This window comes from Rhinolophus sinicus, chromosome 3 (genome assembly GCF_057876585.1).
Source record: "Rhinolophus sinicus isolate RSI-liver-muscle chromosome 3, RSI-T2T, whole genome shotgun sequence".
NCBI lineage: Eukaryota > Metazoa > Chordata > Mammalia > Chiroptera > Rhinolophidae > Rhinolophus > Rhinolophus sinicus.
In genome coordinates this window covers 143668219-143692375 of record NC_142503.1, presented here as the reverse complement: position 1 = coordinate 143692375, position 24157 = coordinate 143668219, and the positions used below count along the sequence as shown (strand labels likewise).

At 39.7% G+C, this 24157-nt stretch overlaps 1 protein-coding gene across 2 annotated transcripts in view; it reads left to right on the top strand.

The window, feature by feature from the left end:
• Positions 1–13159: 13159 nt before the first annotated feature.
• Positions 13160–24157, top strand: part of FBN1 (fibrillin 1) — a 233149-nt gene continuing 222151 nt past the window's right edge. The window contains exons 1-2 of one of the 2 annotated variants that reach the window (XR_012494755.2): positions 13160–13342; positions 13972–14315. Coding sequence is in view for 1 of the 2 variants with exons in the window: in XM_019730687.3 (XP_019586246.3) it covers positions 14152–14315 (164 nt within the window). In the remaining variant the exon portion in view is untranslated. The remainder of the gene's footprint in view (positions 13343–13971; positions 14316–24157) is intronic. The other variant, XM_019730687.3, reaches the window with a different exon arrangement.

Below are 24157 nucleotides of genomic sequence, written 5' to 3'. Positions count from 1 at the left end.
ATTTCCATACCTGGAAAAACTTCAAGGAGCCAGTCACTTTAGAAATACAGATTTCTGGGTCCCATCTCAGACCTACTGAATCAGCATGGGGTACGCATCAGGGAAAGGAATCTGAAGTTTAACAAGCTACTTAGTTCATCCTGAAGTAACACACCCATGGCTCTGCTGTACATTGAGATCTAAACCCCTTATTTTCTTGAAGAGGAAAGTGACTCTTGAAGAAGTGAAATGACTTGCCAGGGACACAGCCAATTAGTAGCAAAGCCTAGACCAGGACCCATATCTTCTGTCTTCTAATCCCATGTTTGTTCCATTCCACATAAAATGTGGTTGATTTTTAAGCTATGGGCATAGTTTTCTAGTTTCCCAGACTCCCTTCTCCCATTCTATCACTTTGGACACTTCCCAGGGGTTTATTATCTGTGGAAAGATATCCAGGGTGATGTCATTAATATTGTTGCTAGCCGAATCATGCAGAAGTTGAGAAAGTTCAAGCTGCAGCATGTGATGTTATACAAATGGCTTGATTTCCAGATGGAACTCACAGGGGGCAAATTGTAAGCTTACTAAGTCATGTCGATTGTGATTGAAAAATATAAAAGCATGTGAGCTTTTGTAGATGTAAGAAACGCAAATGCAGGACCTCTAACCTATTGTTGGCATAGGGAGTGGATGCATGGTGGTCCTAATAATCAAAATAGAGAACGTAGGGGAAGGAACAGGTTTAGGGAATTTGCTGATATATTAATCATGTATTTTTGTGGAACAAATTCCCTCAAAATTGAGTGGCTTCAAACCCCACACATTTATTACCTCACAGTGTTGGTGGGTCACCAATTGGGCATTGTTCAGTGAGGTGCCTTGGGCTCAGCATCTCTCACAGATACTGTCAAGGTGTTGGCTTCAGCAGTCCCAGCTGAAGACTTCCAAGATTACCCACGTGGTTGTTAGTGGAATTTAGTTCACGCAAGGCTGTTGGATCCTCACTGGTTGTCGGCTTGAGGCCTCTCTCAGTTCGTTGCCACAGGTCCTTTCCATAGGGCAGCTCAGAACATGGCAGCTGGCTTCCAACAGTGTGAGCAAGCAGGAGAAGAAGAAAGGGCAAGCAGAAGGAAATCTAGTTTTTTTGTAATGTGACATCAGAAGTGACATCCCACCACCAATGCCAGACTCTACCTGTTAGAAGTGAGTCATTAGGTCCAGCCCATATGCAAGGGGAGGGGATTGCCCCAGGGTGTGAGTTCTAAGAGGTGGGGACATTGATCATTGGGGACCATCTTGGAGGCTGCCAACTGTGGCAGGACTAGGTGGAGGAGACACCCAGCAGGAACTTGGACATCTGCATTTGAAGCTCTGGGGAGATATGTGAGCTAGAGATACAAATCTGGGAGTTAGTAGCAGTTTATAAGCAGGAGATTATTAGCCAGAAAGAACAGTGTTTAAGGTATCCACTAATTACTAGTACCCATTAATTACTTAGGGAAAATTCAGATTGAAAGTGAAAACAAAAACATATAGAAAAAGATATCATTAACCAAAACTACTTATCACACCTAACCTGATTAAGACTTTCAGATTGGCCATGAAAAATATGGGTTAGGAAAAGTAAAAAAAAAAAAAACAAAACGAAAAATTTGGGTTAGGGCATGTGGTATCTTCCGGTATGATTTGAATATTATTAAGATTCTGAGAAAAAGTTCATTCTCCACAAAAATTCCTTAAAATAGGTGACTCATTAAAACCTGGGAAGTCTTCTCATGAAGAAAAATAAAAATTCTCAGTTCATCCTCCATCGGTTTTAAAGTATATATCTGATGGATCTCAGTGTTTCCAACAAGTTGTGGGTGATGTGTTATAAATATTCATATAATATGATTAATCCTAGTCATTTAAAGGCCTAGTCCCACAGGCCTACAATACCCCTCCCCTTCATAAACACCCAGCCCAGGGTGTGTCCCAGAAACCTCGGAGAGCTAGAAGTATCTCATGGTGAAGGATGGTGAAATACCTCATATGTGTCCATTGGCCCATGACATTTCCTCCCTCTGTGCCTTTGCCTCATGCTCATCGCTTCCGCCTGGAATGTTCTCCCCAGACTGTTTTATGCAGCCAAATCCTACCCTCCCTTCAAGGTTCTGCTCAAATTCCATTTCTTTCATTAAGTTTTCCTAACTGGACCAGCCCATCCCACCTCTCTCCTCTCTGGACTCCTGTCTCGGTGCCACCCATTTTGGAGACTAATCTTCAGCCATTTTCTGTGCTTGCCTTTGTCTTACTCATCAGGGGTTGGCAAACTACAGTCCCTGGGGCAAATTTGACCCCACTGCCCGTTTTTATACAGCCTGCAGTCTAAGATTGGTTATTACATTTTTAAATTGTTGGAAAAACTCAAAAGAAGAATAATGTTTGTTACATATGGAAATTACAGGAAATTCAAATCCAATGTCCATAAATAAAGTTTTATTTTGTCAATAAAACACTCATGGAAATGTTTTTTTATTTTATTTTGCCTTTAGGCCCACAAATCCTAAAATATTTACTATTTGTCACTTCATAGAAAGTTTGTGGGCTCCTGCTACATGCACTTTCTCCTTCCTCAGAGTGTGTAACCCTTCCTTTCAGGAGGACACAATACTGACAGATTCTGGTAGCTTCTGCAGGGTCTACCATATTCTGGAGCACAGAGTGGTTTTTGGTAAGTACTACTGAAGGGAGCTGAGAGAGAATGTGTTTTTAATTTGTGATGGATACAATGTTACGTCCTTTCTTGCTGTCCAGGCCTTTTCTTTATTCCCCTCTGCTGTTGGGCTGGTATCTGTTATGTCTGGTAGAAAAAAATGATGGGGAATACTAGGGTGGGTCTCAGAACTCATGGAAAACACAAATGAAATGAAGTCTGGGAACCAGATCTTTTGTTTTGGGTGGAGAGAAACTGTTTGCTTTGGGGGATTGAGGTAATGAAAGTTATTTCAATAACATAATTTAACAGTTGTACATGCTTTCTGCCAGAACGGCTAGGCAAACCTCACCCAGAGACCCCATCTGCAAAATGCAAAGGTTAAACACTGAAGTGCTAGCAAATTCTCCTCCCTGTTCAGAAGAACACAAAACTGTATATACACCTTGATTACAGTACGTAAGATGCACTATATAGACAAAGACGAGGGGAGAAACAGAAAAAATACAAACGGTTGTGTTAGAGTGGTAGGATTATGGGAAAATACTTTAAAGAACCTTTTTTAAAGTAGCTAAACTATTTCTATGATAAGTAAAGCTTCTGAAAAAGATGAAAATGAAAAAAATTCTTCTTCTTTTGCCTGTATAAATTTTTCCTTTTTTCCTTTTTCACCTGTCCGCTTCACAAAACCAGAATTTTACATCAAAGTAGGAATTTCTTAGGATTTTAAGTGTAAATACAGACAAAAACATGTACAAATTTTCTCTAAAAGAAATATCTACTTATGTCATTTTAAACTACTTTTCTTTTTTTTAATTACACATATAAGTGAAATCATACGGTATTTGTCTTTCTCTGACTTATGTCATTTAGCATAATACCCTCTAGGTCCATCCATGCTGTTGCAAATGGCAGATTTCATTTTTTTATTGCTGAATAATATTCCATTGTGTGTTTATAGATAATACATACATATACACACATATATACACATACACATATATATGCCTATATATACACCACATCTTCTTTATCCATTCATCTACTGATAGACATCTAGGGTGCTTCCATATCTTGGCTATTATTTGTAATGCTGCAATGAACATATCTTTTCAAATCAGTGTTTTTGTTTTCTTTGGATAACACCCAGAAGTGGAATTGTTGGGTCGTATGGCAGCTCTATTTTTACTTTTTCAAGGAATTTTCATACTGTTTTCCATAGTGATTGCACTAATTTACAATCCCACCAACAGTGTACAAGGATTCCCTTTTTTCCACATCCTCACTGGCACGTATTTGTTGATTTATTGATGATAGCTACTCTGACAGGTGTGAGGTGCTATCTCATTGTGGTTTTGATTTGCATTTCCCTGATGATTAATGATGTTGAACATCTTTTCATATGTCTATAGGTCATCTGAATATCCTCTTTGGAGAAATCTATTCAGGTGTTCTGCCCATTTTTTAATTGGGTTGTTTGGGGGTTTTTTTTTTGTTTGATATTAAATTGTAGGAGTTCCTTGTATATTTTGGATATTAACCCCTTATCAGATGTATAATTTGTGAATATCTTCTCCCATTCGGTAGGTTGTCTAAACTGTTCTTCCCCAAACCTGAAACTCTCTAAAACTGTAAAATGGGAAGAACATTACTAATCTCTCACTTAACACAGAGCCTGTAAATCCAAGGCTCAATAAAAGGTAGCTGTCACTGTATGGCCCTCTTCCAATGCCCTAGAACCTTGTGATTCTTACAGGGGACAATGGCATCTCTCAAGGTTGAAGCCTCAGCTTCTGACACAGTGTCTGGCTTAGAGTGCCTGGCTTTCCATTGAAACTGGCTAAATGAATAAACAAACTAAACAATAACTAAACAAACTAAACAATAACTAAACAAAAGAAATGGGACCATACATAGAGGTATTCCGCTAGAAATCAGACAGCTTAGTTCTATCTTCAGTTCTTTTTTTAAAAATTAAATTTATTGGAGTGACATTGGTTATAAAATTACATAGGTTTCAAGTGTACAATTCTGTAATACATCATCTATATATCACATTGTGTGCTCACCATCCAGAGTTCTCCTTCCATACCATATATTTGAGCCCCTTTACCCTCTTCTACCTTCCCCCCTTCTTCCTTACCCTCTGGTAACCACTAAACTTGTTATCTGTGTCTATGAGTTTTCATTTCTTTGTTTGTCTTTTTCCTTTGTTGCTTTCAGTTTTATATCCCACATATGGGTGAAGTCATATGGTTCTTGACTTTTTCTCTCTGACTTATTTTGCTTAGCATAATAATTTCAAGATCCATCATGTTGTTGCAAATGAGTATTTCATCTTTTCTTATGAACGAGTAATATTCCATTGTGTATATATACCACATCTTCTTTATCCAATCATCGATCGAAGGACACTTTGGTTATTTCCATGTCTCGGTCACCATAAATAACACTGCAATGAACATTGGGGTACATATATCTTTACAGATAATGTTTTCAGATTTTGGGGGTAGATGCCCAGGAGAGGGATTGTAGGTCATATGGTAATTCTATTTTTAATTTTTTGAGGAACTTCCATACTATTTTCCAAGCGGCTATACAAATTTACATTCCAACCAGCAGTGTATGAGGGTTCCTTTTTCTCCACAGCCTCTCCAACACTTGTTATTGTCTTGTTGATGATAGCCATTCTAACTGGGGTGAGGTGATATCTCATTGTGGTTTTGATTTACATTTCTTTAATAGCTAGTGAAGTTGAGCATTTTTTCCTATATCTATCGGTCATTTGTATGTCTTTTTGGGAGAAATGTCTATTTAGATCCTCTGCCCATTTTTTAATAGGATTGTTTGCTTTTTTGTTGTTGTTGAGTTGTATGAGTACTTTATACATTTTGGATATTGGCTTCTATCAGAGGTGTTGTTTGCAAATATCTTCTCCCATTTAGTTGGTTGCTTGTTTTGTTTTTGTTTTTTTTTAATTGAAGTTTATTGGGGGTGACAATTGTTAGTAAAGTTACATAGATTTCAGGTGTACAGTTCTGTATTACATCATCTATAAATCCCATTGTGTGTTTACCACCCAGAGTCAGTTCTCCTTCCATCACCATATATTTAATCCCCTTTACCCTCATCTACCACCCCCCACCCCCCTTATCCTCTGGTAACCACTAAACTATTGTCTGTGTCTATGAGTTTTTGTTCTTTCAGTTGTTTGTCTTGACCTTTTGTTGTTTTCAGTTTTATATACCACATGTCAGTGAAATCATATGGTTCTCTACTTTTTCTGTCTGCTTATTTCACTTAGCATTATAATCTCAAGATCCATCCATGTTGTCACAAATGGTCCTATTTCATCTTTTCTTACCACCGAATAGTATTCCATTGTGTATATATACCACAACTTCTTTATCCATTCATCTATCAAAGGACATTTTGGTTGTTTCCATGTCTTGGCCACCGTAAATAAAGCTGCAATGAACATTGGAGCACACGTGTCCTTATGGGTAAATGTTTTTTCAGATTTTTTGGGTAGATACCCAGGAGAGGGATTGCTGGCTCATACAGTAATTCTATTCATAATTTTTTGAGGAATCTCCAGACTGCCTTCCATAGCGGCTGCACCAGTCTGCATTCCCACCAACAGTGTATGAGGGTTCCTTTTTCTCCACCGCCTCTCCCACACTTGCTACTATTTGTACTATTGATGATAGCCATTCTAACTGGGGTGAAGTGATATATCATTGTGGTTTTATCTGCATTTCTCTGATGATTAGTGATGTTGAGCATTTTTTCATATGTCTATTTGCCATTTGTATGTCTTTGGAGAAATGTCTCTTCAGGGCCTCTGCCCATTTCTCAATTGGTTTTTTTTTTAAATTTAATTTTATTTTTTATGTTGTTGAGTTTCATGAGTTCCTTGTATATTTTGGATATTAGCCCCTTATCAGAGACACTGTTTGCAAAAATCTTCTCCCATTCAGTTGGTTGCCTCTTTATTTTGTTGATGGTTTCTTTTGCTGTGCAGAAGCTTTTAAGTTTGATATAGTCCCATTCGTTTATTTTAGCTTTTACTTCCCTTGCCTTTGGAGTCAAATTCATAAAATGCTCTTTGAACCCAAGGTCCATAAGTTTAGTACCTATGTTTTCTTCTGTGCAGTTTATTGTTTAAGGTCTTATGCTTAAGTCTTTGATCCATTTTGAATTAATTTTGATACATGGGGACAGATAGCAGTCCAGTTTCATTCTTTTGCACGTGGCTTTCCAATTCTCCCAGCACTATTTACTGAAGAGGCTGTCTTTTCTCCATTGTATGTTTTTTGTTTCTTTGTCAAAAATTATCTGTCCATATTTATGTGGTTTTATTTCTGAGTTCTCAATTCTATTCCATTAGTCTACATGTCTGTTTTTCTGCCAATACTATGCTGTTTTGATTATTGTAGCCCCGTAGTACAAGCTAAAGCCAGGGAGTGTGATACCTCCAGAATTGTCCTTTTTTCTTAAGATTGCTTTGGCTATTCGGGGTCTTTTGTGGTTCCAAACAAATCTGGTGATTTTTTGTTCTATTTCTTTAAAAAATGCCATTGGGATTTTGATGGGGATTGCATTAAATCTTATATTGCTTTGGGTAATATGGCCATTTTAATTATGTTGATTCTTCCAATCCAAGAGCACGGAATGTCTTTCCATTTCTTTGTGTCTTCTTCAATTTCTTTTAAAAATGTCTTATAGTTTTCAGCATATAGGTCTCTCACATCCTTGGTTAACTTTATTCCTAGGTATTTTATTCTTTTTGCTGCAATTGCAAAAGGAACTGTTTTTTATTTTCTTTTTCTGAGATTTCATTGTTAGTATATAGGAAGGCAATGGACTTTTGTGCGTTGATTTTGTAGCCAGCAACTTTACTGTATTTGTTGATTGTTTCTAATAGCTTTTTGGTGGAGTCTTTAGGGTTTTCTATATATAGCATCATGTCATCTGCAAAAAGTGACAATTTAACTTCTTCATTCCCAATTTGGATGCCTTTTATTTCTTTCTTTTGTCTGATTGCTCTGGTGAGGACTTCCAACACTATGTTGAAAAGCAGAGGTTATAGGGGACAGCCCTGTCATGTTCCTGAACATAGAGCAAAGGGCTTCAGTTTTTCTCCATTAATTATGAGATTAACTGAGGGCTTGTCATATATGGCCTTTATTATGTTAAGGTATTTTCCTTCTACACCTATTTTAGTAAGTGTTTTAATCATAAATGGATGTTGTATCTTGTCAAATGCTTTTTCTGCATCAGTTGATGCAATCATATGATTTTTGTCCTTTATTTTGTTTATGTAATGTATCACATTGATGGATTTGCGGATGTTGAACCATCCTTGTGCCCCTGAGATGAACCCCATTTTGTCGTGATGAATAATCTTTTTAATGCATTGTTGCATTCGATTTGCTCGAATTTTGTTTAGGATTTTTGCATCTGTATTCATCAGAGATATTGGTGTGTAGTTCTCTCTTTTCGTGTTGTCCTTACCAGGTTTTGTTATCAGGGTAATGTTGGCCTCATAAAATGAGTTAGGGAGTATTGTCTCTTCTCCAATATTTTTGAAGAGTTTGAGAAGTATTGGTGTTAGATCCTCTTGGAAGGTTTGGTAGAATTCACTAGTGAAGCCATCTGGTCCCGGACTTTTGCTTTTGGGAAGGTTTTGGATGACTGATTCAATTTCGTTACTGGTGATCAGTCTGTTTAGATTTTCCAACTCTTCATGGTTCAACCTAGGAAGGCTATATGTTTCTAAGAACTTGTCCATTTCTTCTAGGTTATGCCTGTTTTATTTGTTGATGGTTTCTTTTGCTGTGCAGAAGGTTTTTAGTTTGATATAGTTCCATTCATTTATTTTTGCTTTTACTTCCTTTGCCTTTGAGTTCAAATTCATAAAATCCTCTTTGAACTCAAGGTCCTTAAGTTTAGTACCTATGTTTTATTCTATGCAGTTTATTGTTTCAGGCCTTATGTTTCGGTCTTTGATTCATTTTGAATTAATTTTGGTATATAGTGACAAATAATTTTGGTATATGGCGGTCTAGTTTCATCTTTTGCACATAGCTTTCCAATTCTCCCAGCACCTTTAATTGAAAAGGCTTTCTTTTCTCCATTGTATGTTTTTGGCTCCTGCATCGAAAATTATCTGCCCATAAACAGAGGGTGCCAAACAAATGTATACACATTTTAAGAAAGGAAAAAACTATATTAAAGTTGTAATACTCAATATATGTCAATAACAAAAGTCATGCTTGACTTCTGCAATTATAAGAGGTGCTCAAAATAGTTACCATCAGCATAATTTCAACACAGTTTTTTTTCCTTTCTTAAAATGTGTATACATTTGTTTGGCACCCTTGTATATAGGTTTATTTCTGGGTTTTCAATTCTATTCCATTGGTCTGTGTGTCTCTTTTTGTGCCAATACCATGCTGTTTTGATTATTGTTGCTTTGTCATACAAATTGAAGTCAGGGAGTGTAATACCTCCAGCCTTATTATTTTTCTTAGGATTCCTTTGGCTATTCAGGGTATTTTGTGATTCCATACAAATCTGATGATTTTTTTGTTCTATTTCTTGAAAAAAAAAGTGCTTTTGGGAAGGAAATACCCACTTCTTGATGGAAGATGATAGGAAATATTGTGGCCATATTTTTAATCTACCATAAAGTTGTGGTGAGGATTAAATGAGATTATGTATGTGAAGGTACTATTTTTCTGATATAAGAAGGTATGATTTCTGATAGCTGTTATATATGCATTATGTTTTTGTAACTGCAAAATTTTACAACACTCACTAAGAGTCAAAGCTAATTTGATGATATAACAGCTGATTGTATCATGAATGATCTATTTGCTACCATCAATGGAGGGAATTGGGGCTACATGAGAGTCTAGTTAACTCATTACTTGAAGTAATGCTTTAGTTTTCAATGAAAGACCTAGAATCTGATTTCAGAGTATACTTCTTATGTCCTTAGAAATGCTTTATCTCAGTAAACTCTAAACATCCTCAGAAGTTCTTGAGGTAATGTCGTGGACATCTGGACATTTTTGTGTGTGTGTGTCTGACAAGCAACCATGCTTCCAATTTTTGGTAATACGGTTTTGGTCATCCTTTATGGAGTAATCCCTTTTCCACAGCATGTATTCTTGTTGGGACCATCCTCAAGATACTCCATCATCCAGGATTGTGGGCAGGTTCTTTAAGCTAGCAAGGCCAATTGGACCCTAGCCTTTGAATTTGAACCCTAAGAGGAGTGGACGAAGGACTGAAATGTTTGGAATTGATTCACCCAAGTAGTATCACCCTGAAGAGAGTCTCCATTTATTTCTACTCCTTCTGACCAGAACTACACTGTTCTACATTTTATCCCCAAATCAGGTTCAATGAGCCATCTCATAACCTGGTAATCATTTTTTTTTTTTTCACTTAAATAGTCCAGAGTTAGTTTTCTTGCTTGTAGACAGAGAACGCTTGCTGACAGATATTTATTCAGGAGATATAAAGTGGTGAGAGTGGTCCTGAAGCTAAAATAACAGACGATTCCAACTGATCAAGCCACAACCAATGAACTAGTTATCTTTTGTAACAGTTTTCAGGACACTGTACTAGCTTCCTTGAATATGGAATGCAACCGTATCCTTAAGGATCCAGCTAAGGGAGAACAAGTACGATGACTACAGAAATATGAGTTCACTGTAACAATACAATAAATATCCCAATTGTCAGTGCTTAAGAGTGCTTGGCACATACCGTGTTTCTCCAAAAATAAGACCTAGCTGGACAATCAGCTCTAATGCATCATTTGGAGCAAAAATTAATATAAGACCCAGTATTATATTACATTACATTATACCCAGTTTTATATTACATTAAAACGAGAATGGGTCTTATATTAATTTTTGCTCCAAAAGATGCATTAGAGCTGTTGTCCAGCTAGGTCTTATTTTCGGGGAAACATGGTAGATAATGGGAATATTTCTTACATATTTAAAAATGCATTTCCCTTTCAGTAATCAGGTTTTTTTTTCCCCTTTCCCTGCGGATCTTCCATTATTATGGGTAACGATCATAAGACTTATTGCCCAAAGAAGGGAGCATATGGCTTAGAGCTCCCACTCCATATGAAAGAGGGTGCAGAAAATCTTTCCTCCACTACAGGAGGGGGCCAAGGAAACCAGAGGAGAAAAAGGGAGCAAAGGCCAGAAGCAAGCATTCAATCTAGATCTCTCCCATTGAGGTGAAACCCTGGAAGATAGTTTAGGGTTGAGTTAAGGGTCATAGAAATGTCCAGAAATGTTGGAATGAGGGATTTGCAAGGTACCTGGGTGTGCTCTTTGCTTCACGGGCACAAGCCTTAGAAAAGCCCTGCATTCAGTTGCTGCTGTCCAACATGTCACTGAGTGGAAGAGTCTAAGAGAGAGTACAGAGTGTCTCATATGCTGCTGGAGTGTAGGGAAAGCAGGCAGCTTCCAGATTCCCCAGAAGGTGCAGAACAGTCCATAAAACTGGTGGACAGGACAAAACCTTCCTGAATCTCCAACAGGCCTTCTCCTGAGCCATGGTCCCTCTGCTCACACCCTTTCCCTAATCTGAAAAACCCCCTTACCTCTCCTTGCCTGATTTAAAAATGCTGCAATCAAGGATCCACTCCAGATTATTTAAACCCACTGGTTGGGTCCTGGGGTCAGATTTTTTTGTTTGTTTTTTAAACTCCCAGGTCATTCTACTGTACACCCAGGTTTAAGAATTGCTAACCTAAGTGGAGTCTAGCCATGTGCTTGGAATTAAGTTAAACAATACTTCCTCAGGGAAGCCTTCCCTGATCAGCCTCAATCTAGGTCAAGCCCCTGTCCCCCGTACCCCCCGTTTGTATATCCTCTAAGCAAACATCCAGTACTTCTTCCTCTTGGCATTTCACAACTGGGTCATTATTTGTTTAAGTCTGTGTTTCCCTGCCTGGGGAGAAACATTTCTGCCTTGCTCACCAAGGATGGATCAAACACGCACCTATTGGTATGTAGCTAGTACTCAGTAAATAAGTTCTTGAATGAACGATCACCTTTACTCTACCAAGGGTATGTGATAAGGCTCCAACTTATGAATCTGCTAAGAGAATTTGCACAGGTGGGACCTTAAACTAGACCACATACTCATAGAACTATGATTTTAAATGGGCTCATAGTTTTGACAATTTCATTGTTTTCTTCTTCAAGTTCCCCGGTCATAACAGTTCAGCAAGCTCATCATCACCATTATAAATAACCCTGTGTGGTAAACATTGTTATTCCCATCTTGCAATTGCAAAGAAGTTAAATAATTGCCTAAGGCCCTATATCCTCTTATTTGGGCACAAACAATTGCAAATAAGGAAACCCCCCTTCAACTGGATTTGTTTGTGTAGCTTGACAGTTGGTGGCTGATACACGGGGATTTTCTGGGGGTCTCCAGTTCCAACGGCCAGGGCCCAGAGTGAGATTTCCTGCTCTCCTAAACCATTATCGGGTGCAGGCAACACCCAGCCTTATCAATATAAGAATGCCATAAATACTATATTCGCCCAAGTCACTGTGCTTTGCTTGTCCTGGCTGGCAGGTGTGTGTGTGTGTGTGTGTGTGTGTGTGTGTGTGTGTGTGTGTGTCGCTCTTGGAGGAGGTGAAATAGGGTCGTCTAGGAGAAGCAGCTCAGTCTTGGCTGTGGGCTGGGCAAGAGGACCCTTCACTGGCCCCATCTCAAACCCCAGGTTCCAATATACACAGGCCTCTGGGTCGGAATCGTACTCAGACTCTTGGTGCATCCTGAATCCAACCTGAGTGGCTTGAACCGAGCCTCAGAAGAGCTGCGTCTGGAGTGGGCTCTCGATGCCCTGGCAGCAAGCGGCAGCGGCGGAGTCCCTTCCCCCGCCCGCACATCAGCCTTTGCCGCGGCCCTGGCCCGCGACGCTCCCAGCCCCAACCTCCCCTCCTCCGGCCTCCGCTCCGTGCCGGGCGAGAGAGGCGCAATGAGGAGGCGCGGGCAGCGAGGACCCGTCTCCTGTCGCGCCGGGGCCTCCAGGGCCGCCGTCTCCTGCGCGCGTTCTTGGTGCAGGTGGCACAGCTTTCCGCACTTCCCGGGCTTCACAGATCACCGGAGAGGCTAATCTTGGGTCTTGCTCTCCCAGTCGCAGATCTGGCTAAACCGCTACTTCACTTCTTCGCATTCCTCCAACTCCTCACCCCAAAACGAACAATCCCAGGCCAGGCAGGACCCGACCACCTCTGCTTCCTACCACTGCGCTAATCCTGCGAGCGAGGGAGGCCCCTGCGCCGAGGCGGTGGCTGGCAAAGGGGAGTGGAAAGGGAGGATGGATGGGGCCGAGGGGTGGGGTGGTGATGAGGGGGATGTAGGAGGGGGTGTCATTTTCTTTTTCTTTCTTTTTTTAAAAAAAGTATTTCTCTCGCGAGAAACCGCTGCTCAGACGATACTTGAAGAGGTGGGGAAGGAGGGGGCGCGGGAGCCGCGGCAGAGACTGTGGGTGCCACGGACGGACAGGCAGCCACAGCTGGAACAACTGCGGGCGGAGCGGGGCAGTGGCTGCCGCGGCCGGGACCAAGGGATAGCCACCGCCGCCTCGGGAGCGGAGCCGCCGCTTTTCCAGTGGGTGCAGCCGGGGTCCCGACAGGGGTCGGGCGGCCACCGGGGCTGGAGCTCCAGCCACGAAGGCTTTTGCGTTTGCGCCGCGCTGAGGGCAGGGGCAGGGACGGGGGTGAGGGGCTGTCCCGGAACGTCCACAGCTGGCGCTGGCCCTCCCCTGCCTGACAGCTTCCTGGCCTGGGGCTCCCGGTGCAGGGCTCCGCGTCAGATGCTCGGGGGGCGGTGGCAGCTCCCGGAGCCGGCCGGGGACGGCGCGGCGGGCTTCCAGCCCCGCGGCTTGGCTGAGGGGACAGGCTAGGGAACTGGGGTGTTCAGAGCGCGCATCGCGCGCAATTTGTGCCTTTAAAAAATAAACCCAGGGAGCTTGCCCCGGGGCTTAGGACCGCTGCAGACATGGGTACTTTGCGGCGCGCTTTGCAGGCAGCGTCCGGGAGGCCGTGGGGTTGGCTGGAGCCGCTGCCGCCGGGGGCCTGGGCTTTTCAGCCAGCTGTGGACCAAACGGTCTTCACTTACCCACAGTAACTGCGCCACACGCAGGCGGCGCACGGGCTGGCTCGGCAATGGGGACCGCAAAGCTTCAGCATCCCGATGCCCTGAATGTCTCCCTCGCCTCGGCGATTTGTCTGTTGCAGCTGGCACTGGCGGCCTGAAGTGGGAGCAGCGCCTGGAGAAGGCGGGAGGAGCCCGGCCCGGGGGACGGGCGGCGGGAGAGCGGGACCCCGGCGGCGCGGCGCGCTTAAGGGCGCAGCGGCGCCGCGGAGCGAGCCCGGAGCGCGGCGAGAGGCGGCGGGAGCCGGCTGGCGCTCGGCATCATGCTCAGAGGGGGGCTGTTGGAGGTCGCCCTGGGATTTACCGTGCTTTTAGCGTCCTACACGAGCCATGGGGCGGACACCAATTTGGAGGCTGGGAACGTGAAGGAAACCAGAGCCAGCCGGGCCAAGAGAAGAGGCGGCGGAGGACACGACGCGCTGAAAGGGTAATGGAAGCGGCCAGCTCCTTTGGTGTGGGTCTCCCCTCCCTCTTCTCCCGAGTATCAAGATCCAGAGAAACTGACAGGGCCAACTCACATTAGAAGGATCCTTGACAAGACTCCCCGGGGGGCACCTTAGAGGTGCAAGGGTTATCCAGTCCTCAGCTCGTTCGAGGCTAAACCACCTTGCACTTACTCTTTAAGGATTTCTGCCCCTGAGGCGAGGTCATGGTTAACAGTAATCTTGGTCCATTGTCGGGGCTGATTTTGGGAGACCAGAAGGATTCTTTGAGGAAGAAGGGGAGGAGCTGTGACTGAAAGTCCATTTCTTTCTTTTCATACCATTTCTGGTTGGGTTTAGGGGAAAGGACTTGCTTTCCTTGTAGGCATCTTTGCAGATGCTCCATTTGTAAGGGACAAGGAAAGGAACAGATTCCAATGACAGACAGAAAAGACACACAGTTAATGGTTGGCTTTCCTCTAAGTTACACTTATTAAAATTAGGGACTGAGTTTTTCTAAGTGTTACTACTCTTCAGATGTCTACACTGGAAGCAAAGTAGGGTAACAGTTTCTGAAAACATGTCTTCTGGGTTGTAAGGACCTCTTCATTTCACTGGGGCAGTAATACTGCTGTGACCCGACCTTAAAAAGGTGTTTCTAACCAGTGGTGTATGCATGTACATGCAGTTGAGCATGTCACCAGCTTTCTGTGCCCCTATTACAGAAAATGTTTCAGCAGGAAATATTTAAATTAGGCAGGCTGCGTGTGTAAGACTTGTCAGTTCTCTGAATTGAAGAAGAATCAAATACACTGCTTTTGAAATTGTTCAGATTGAAAGAGAAATCTCTTTCTGAGACTGTTTAAATGTAAGCCTCCATAGAAGCAGCAGGATGGCCTGTAAATGACCCATTTTATATTCTGGAGGAGCCTGTTAAATGAACCCAGACAGGGAATACACAGAGGTTTTCTATTAAGTTCTTATGATTCTCATTGTTGCTCTTTTTTGAGTAGTTCTGCCAGCTGATTATAGGGCCCTGAGTGACCAAATGATGTTGCCCCCTGGGATATGTGGCGAAACATTTCACTTATTCTTTTTTGTTATGGACTGTTTTAATTATGTGTGTAGTGACATTTGTGTCTGTATGGCCCAGGTAGGGATGAAAAAGTGCAGTCAACTGACAGACCAGCTTTTGAGTCCTTGTGTAGGCTGGGGACACAACACGATCGTCTGGGCCAAGCACTTAGGCTGTGGTACAATATGCATGGCTTTCTGAACCCAGGAAAGAGTTATGATTGATTTATTTCTGACTCGGTCTTTGTGGAAAGTAAACCCAGGATTCCGACAGTGTCAGGAAGAAAGTTTGCTTATCACGGTAAACCTAATCCTGATCAGACAGCAGGCATTTATCGCTCTGGTTCAAGGCCCATGACAAGTTCAATAGATGGACTGAAACTCTGATTTTCATGTGTTCTCAAAAAGACCTCATTTTTCCTTCAAAAATATTCCTGCTATATAATTTTATCTTACTAGATAAGCTTGATACCATTGTTTCCATAGAGAGAGAGGAAGTGAGGATTTAATTTTGTGGCTGAAAATCTGCAGGGAGACATTAGGCCTGGCCAGACATTTGTCTCATCTCTATGTGCTGTCACCAACCAGTGTTTCCTTGGGAGGCACAGACTCAGTGTGAAAACAGAAACTAAGCTTTGCTGCTTAATAGGATGTCCACACTTTTCCTCACACCAGCACTTACTTCTGTTGGGTTTTACATTTGTTATGACTATAGAGAGATAGCCTTCTCTGTTCCTCGTAGTATTTAGTTACTAAAACAGACATTACCCTATTGCAAACTATTTCTAAAGCCTTCCTAAAAACATGATATTAAGTAGAACAGCAATTAAGACGGCTCCTAATTCTCATTTTATCTTTAACACTATATATATTTTTAATATATATATATTTATATATATATATAAATATATATAGTCTTAAAGATAAAATGAGAATATATATATATATATATATATATATATATATATATATATATATATAAAGGTTTTAAAAATAATTACAATTAACCTTTATAGTATAATAATATAATAATAAAATGTATAATATAATAATGAACCTTTATAATACAAGGGTTTTTTATTATAATTCTTATGTTATCTATAAGGTTTTATATATACATAGTTGTGGAGGTAAAAAATGATGATTTAAAAAGATACACAATTAAAAATATTTCTCCACCTACCTCTCAGAGACTATTTTCTTGTGCATTTTTAAAGAAATATTATAGGCATATATATACATATACAAATACATATACACATAAATATATATATAGATGCATGTATGTGTATCCTTTTAAATACATGGAATGTACTGTATAGACCATTCTGAATCTTGTTCACTTTTATATATCTTTAGTGCATCCATCTGTTAACTCACATGCATCTACCTCATGCATTCATTCTCTTGGTGTATAGAAATCCATAATGTGCCTGGAACAGTTCCCTAATGAAGGCTCTTTAGATTATACTTAACTTTTTGCTATTACCAACATTCTTTTACATGCCTTTTTGTGTACATGTACAAATTTATATGTGGTATAAATTAATAACAATAGAATTGCTGGGTCAAAGGTTTTCTGATTCATTTTAAACAAATACCAATTCTGACGTTAAATTTGAATAGCTTTTAAAATGTATTCTCTCTGTTTATTGCTAGTACAGCCTCACATGAATAAGTCTTTGAACCATGCCCTGACATATAAATCATCATGGAAAGCAGTCGTGTGTGACATTTTTCCAGTTATTGCTTGAAATTTCTATTTTTGCTAGTTAAAATATTACGGGTTACAAAATTAACCTACAGTAAAACCTGTTTACCATTTTAATGTAAATGCTCAGTTTCTGAAATGCAAGTGATTTGTAACCCCTAAGTCTGCCTGATGCCCAGTTGGTGGCAGCAACTTTCAGCACCTCACTAATATTTCCTCTATTTAAAAGGTACTTTAAGCTCATCAGTCTCTCCTACAACTACTGCCTTCTTGTCTGTCTCAGGTGTGACAGGTGACTACAGAATTTGCTTTGGTGTTCTCCATGGTATATGTATTCCTGTCCTGTCCCTCACTTCACATACTAGGGACCTGCTTATGTTTTTCCTCCCTGGGCATATAGTCCTAGCATGTCTTTCTCTCCTCCCATCCTGCTGCAGGTGTTTTTTTTCCTTCCCACTGGGCAGCAGAAGTTGTTCCACAGTGGAAATTTAAGCATCCTCAAGTTTCTTCCCAGTTTTCACTGTGTTTTCTTAGAGTAAATCGCCAATTTCTGTTTTTACAGGAATTTCTTTTTATGAAATGAGTGTGGTCTGCATTCACTCTGCAAAACATTACTTTTTCTCTATGGAAATGAGAATTTTGCAAGTTTCAAAAATGTTTTCAAATAGTAAATGTATAGTAGTTTTCCTTTGCTTGGGTGTTGCTTAACATGTGTGAAATGACTTTATAAGAAATAATAAAATTTTAGCTTTATTGTTTGAATTTTAGTTCATAAGAATTTTTCTCAGCCGAATTCTTAACTTCTATGATGAGGCAACAAGTGTGGGAGACAATCCAATTAAAAACACACACAACTCTACTTGAATAGCAGTAGTTATGCACCATTTATTTATGATTGCCTTATTGCTTTAGCTCTAAATAAGGAAATATTAGAGTTTCCTGTCAAAGGGAAAAATTTTTTTAGAGTGAAACCCCCTTTTCCCAAATCTCTGATAAGATGGATTGAGAACTTCTATGCTTGTGGCCTGGTTTATAAGTGTATGAGACTGGTTGTATTTCACACAATCTGTCCCCTTGTGCTTGATTCCTTTTGGTCTTTGTTTATTTGTTTATTTTTTCCAGAGGTCTTGTTCCCAGAAAAATACACATGGAACAGTTCATACACAGGGTAGATTATGTGACGGCAAGCTCCTAGGGATTAATTACACAGAAGTCTGTTATTAAAATAAAGAATGTTAACAAGGAACACTGAAAAAGTTCTGTAGACTTTATAAAGCCCATTTTACTTTACAAAGAGGACTTTAAGACTTCATCTGAAGTCAGATAGGCTAATAATTAAATATGGGGAAAAAGACTCCTGCAGTGGTGTGGTTTGTTCTTGCATTTCTTGAAAAGATTAAGCTAAAATATTGAGACACCATTTAAAAAAAGATATTCTTAAGTAGAAGGTTTCAGCAATTCCACATTTAAACAAGAAGATGGAGACAAGATATTTATTTATGTGATTCATTTTGTAACATTTAAGATGTAGAATTTTTTTATAAAAATTTTTTTATAAAAATAAGTTGTTGGTATTACAAATTAATTAAAACATGCATCAACCACCAGTGAGACGTGTCAGGGCTGATGGAAATGGAAATACAGCCCTATCTCTAAGCTTATTTGGAATTTTAAAGGATATTGAAATGTTTCTTTCTTGTCTTATGTAGCAGATACTAAAAAAGATTATAGTCTTATGCCAATGACTCTAACCAAGCAAAATACTGAACAGATTATTAGGGTATACTCACAGTAATTTATTTGCTTTTTCCTACAATAAACCAACCAACTGTCCTAACCAATTTGGAAATTTTAGCCTTAATTTTTAATGTGAAAATAAGATTTTAAATGTTTCCTTGAAACAGAAGTAAGCTCTACCAACAATTTCTCTGTTTCTAGAAACTAACCCAATAAATGGGCCTATTCAAGCAGCTTAGAATTTTTTTCCATGAAATTTTTTTGAGAAAACTGAAATCAGAACTATATTAGGGCTGAATTCTATGGCAGGCATATGGAAGTTTAATGTTTCAAGTGGATTAAGTTTGATTTTCCCATTAGATTGTAAAATCATCAATGGCAAGAAATCTATCATAAGCATTTTAACATTAACTTATCATTAGTTAGGATTTCAAAGAGTTCATTAGTTCAGGAAACCTTGATTCAATGCCAGCCTGAATTTAGCTCTGAGGAATGCCAGAGGCTTACAATCCATAGCCTAGGGGGCCTTAATATTTGGTAGCAGAATCAGAGCATTACAGGAACCAGGAGTCAACAGAAAGGTAATAGAGGGCATGGAGTCTAGGATTAAATAAAAACAAATAATAATAACTGTAGCAGTGGTAGGTGACATTTAGATAACATTTATGTACCAGGCACTGCTCTCAGTGTTTTACATATGACAACTCAATCGATGCCCACAACATCTCTAAGAAATAAGTCCTTTTATAACCTTCCTTTTATAGCTGTAAGAGCTCAGACACACAAAGGTTAAGTTATAAAGACAAAGTCTTAACATTAAATTTACTTTCTCCATTAATTTTAGTTATGATTTTGGTTTTTCATTCCACTAGACAAAAATATGGGACTAAGACATTGGTAAAATTACACTTAAAATTCTTAATATTCCTTCGTGCTCGTTCATAGATCTCAGGTATAGTTAATACCATGGTAATATTTTGTCAAACAATGAAATTTCTCAAACATTTCTGCAAACACACTAATAAAATACCAAAGGAATTATAGAATGTCAGAGCTGGTAGAATCTTTTGTATATATATATATATATATATATATATATATATATATATATATATACATATATATATACACATATATACACATATATACACACATATATATATAGGTGTGTGTGTGTGTGTGTGTGTGTGTGTGTGTGTATATATATTACCTGAACTTTTATTGAGGATAGTAGATAACCAGATAACCATCAAGGCACTTGCCTGCATCATCCAGGGTTCTGAGCTGGAGACGTTTCTCATTATGTCATTCAGAAGCTCTTGCTCTCATGTCCCATGTGAGAAATTTCTGTCAGAATAGAGTTGCAAGAGATACTCCTTTTTCCATGGGAGATTGGTATGTCTTTTAACTTAAGACACAATATGATGATTTATTTAATTCTTTCTCTGTCATTTTTTCTTTTACCTTGCTTGCCTGTAATATGTGATTTTTATATTAAATTGCAACAATAGCAAGCTCTGATATATCACTCACTATTGTACTCAACATATATTAATTCATTTAACACATAACTCCTCTCTGAGGGAGATTATACCTACTTGCTCATTTAACAGATGAAGAAACTGAGGGATGCAGAGTTTTAGTAATTACCCGAGAGATATAAACCAGTAAGAGACAGTGTTGGGAAATCTGCCTTTATAGTCTGTGCTCTTAATATATTTTACTGCTTCTCCATTGTAATAAATCTTATACCTGGTAAGTTTATTTCTTTTTCCCACATTCTTGATACTTTCATTTCCCCAAAATCTTCTCTTACCATTGTTGTGGGGAAAGACTCAACATTTATTGAAGGCAGATGCAGTCACATGACAAAGGAAACATCATTGTAGAAATGGGATTAATCAGAAAAGACTTCCCAGTGGAAGTCTACCAGGGTCAGCAAACTGTGAATCAAGCTTCCTGTTTTTATGAAAAAAGTTTTATTGAAACAAAGTCATGCCCATTTATTTATATATTATCTATGTCTGTTTTCACCTTACAGGGGCAGAGTGGAGTAGTTGTGACAAAGACTGTATGGCCTGGCAAAACTGAATTATTTGCTATTTACTTTACAGAAAAAATTTGCCAACCTCTGGTCTGTGTGATAGATAAGTGACTATCTGCTAGGACTGAAAACTTCTTGAAGGCAGAATTCTCGTTTGTTTTATTTATTACTAGGGATACCTAGGAGCTGGACACATAGTAGGAGTTCAATAGACAATTTTTGAATGTCTGACCAATTTTGATTGACTGACTGACTGTGGGAGGCAAATTATGTGAATTAGAGCTTGGAGGAAGTACGTGAGAGTAATGAAGAAAAATGTGAGTGAAAAAGGCATGACTAAAAAGGATATGAAGTGTTTGATGGAGGGACACTGAATACAAAGGGCGGGGTTTGCACTGTCTGACTCCAAGGGGCCCAGCTCATAGTGTAGCCCATGAAACAGTGCCCCTGGAGTTGTGCTGTTTGCAACCTTGTGTGCCTGTCCCTAGAGAGTGACATTGTCAGGGTGGAGAGAGACTAGAGAACACATAATATTGTTGGGAAAGGTGAAGATTCTAAGATGAGAACATGATCGGATCTTTGCCTCTCTGGCAGAGGTGTGAAAGGTGTATGGTTAGAGAGAAGGGAGACTAGAGACACGGAGATTTGGGAAACTAATATAGGAGTCCTGTTGAGGGTGGACGATGGCCTGAATAACTAGTGGAGGGAGAAGAAGCTCAAGTTGTATCAGAAGTAACACGAGCAGTAGTCAACCACTTGGTTGTAAGAGGCAAAGGGACAAGGCACGTAGGATGCTTCCACCTTCATATATATTACAACTATTGTACAACAAACATAGCACCATTCGTGAGAAGCACAACCAATCCTAGTCCTCTAGTACAAGGAAACAAGCTGTTTTCATCTGTGAGTGTTCTGGTTATCTTATTGCCATGTTACAAATTACCCTCAAACTGAGTGGCTTAAAACAACAATTTTATTTCTTATGCTTCTGAAGGCCAGGAATTTGGACAGGGCACAGTGGGGATCCTTGTCTCTGTTCTCTACAATGTCTGTTGAGGCTCGAATGAGCAAGATGCCTTCCTCACGTGTGTTTCTGGTTTTGTGATCGTGGGCTGGCTCCTGCAGCCCTGTTTACTTTGGTGTGTTTCACTAAATGGACAGATAAAGGAGGGGAATAAAGGAAGCAGAGAGGCAATTGTCTGGCTCCGTTGGGGGACTTTCATGTTTGAAAGCTCTCTCCTGTGTGATCTCCTGCCTGGGCCTGCCTCTGGGGATGGAGCCACTGAGTGTGTGTTTTCAAATGGGGAAACTGAGCCCCAGGTACAGCTACCAGGCCTTGCTCAGAGTAAGTGTCTGCGGGGCTGGGTCTTGAATAATAGCCCCTTGACCCTGGCTCTCATGCTTTAACCCCATATAGTCACTGAAAAACTGACTTGAATGGCTGAAAGCTGGCTGGAAGTTGTTCAGTGGACTCATGTTTATCATTGTTGGCTGCATTCCTCAGTTCTCCATACAGTCTCAGATTATCCCCCTCTCCACACGGCCTTATTACATGGACTTTCCAGCAACATAGCCAGATTCTTTACATGGCAGCTCAGGATCCCAAGAGCACAAAAGTGGAAGCTATCAGACTTTCTTCAAACTTAACCTGGAATTGCATGACCTGTAATTTCATGCAAGTCACAGACCTTGCCCAGGATCAAGGGTATGGACTAATAAGGTCTACTTCTTGATGTGAGGAGCAGCATGTATCTGCAGGGACGGGAGGAATTTTGAGGGACATCACTGGAGATTAGCTATCACAGGGAAGGAATGGGTTTTTGAGCACGATAATTGGATGTTTTAAATTTTAATTCTAACTTGACTGAGTCTGATTGGCTTAGTTCCCCATTGAAGATGCTTCATTGTATTTTGCTACTGTGACCTCATAATGAAAAATGCTACATGAACGATGTGTCTCCATGTTCTTTTAGACTAATTGTAAGGACATTGTTCTTAGGTTGTCCAGTTTCGCATTTAAAGAATTCACAAATCCCAGGAATGAGATTATAGTTCCAATAAACTGGCCAATTTTGTTTTAGTCAAATATAAGAATTAAAAAACTCCTTAAATTTCCCCCTTTTTCCTTTAGCTTTTAAGAAACTCAGGGACAAATTTAATGCACAATCACTTTAATTTATTAACTTTGGTATTTGGTATGTTTTGCCTTCCTTCTGTATGGGATGGGATTTTACTTTCCATTTCTATTACTAGCCCCATTTTTATATATCTGTTCATGTAATTCACCTCAAATTTTTTAAATCAAGGATTATAATTAATAAAAACATGTAGGGGCTGTCGGTTAGCTCAATTGGTTAGAACATGGGTGCTCTTAACAACAAGATTGCTGGTTCGATCCCCACATGAGCCACTGTGAGCTGCACCCTCCACAACTAGATTGAAACAACTACTTGACTTGGAGCTGATGGGTCTTGGAAAAACACACTTAAAAATAAATAAAAGTTTAAAAAAGAAAGATGTGCAATTGCCAATAGAATTGGTGTTGTGACCCGAACTCTATTATTATTGTCCTAGATGGAATAAGCCACATTGTTAATAGAATAAAACTGGATTAGGAATATAGTCTTGTTTTGACCGTGGATCCAATACTCGATCAATTAATAGTTTTAAGTTCTTGTGATTTTACCACTTTCTCAAGTTTTTGTTTTTTGTTGTTGTTAAAGTTATCACTGAGTCTATTTATTCAACCCCCTCAGAGTGGAAATGAGGGAGGAAAATTCCCTGTCTCCACGATTCCCAGCTGAAGATGTATTCCAGACATCAGGCAGACTCAGTGCGGGAAACTGCTCCATTAGACAAATTATTTTGTTCAGTGTTCTGAAGGGTTGTGAATTCCTAGACCATCAGTCATACTTACATTCAAATATTAGTATCTGAGCACATGCAAGTCCAAATATAGGACAACCATTTGTGATGTTGGTATTGGGAGACAGGATTTATGTTGCCCTATGGACACATTATGTCTGCTGATAAGTTGTGGACTTTGTGGTTTTTGAACTGAAATACTATGATATCTCTATTAATAAAGGGAATATATTCTAGGGACAGGTTTTTGTTTTGTTTTTCTGTTTCTTCTTTTCTTCCATCTTCCTTTTTTCCTTCTTCTTTGTTGTCGATATCTTCTCCTTTTTATTTTTATTTTTCACTGTCATCACATTTTTTTCTTCTTGTTGTAAGTAACTTCATAAGCTGAGCTACAAATAAAATAGGGATAATAGGAA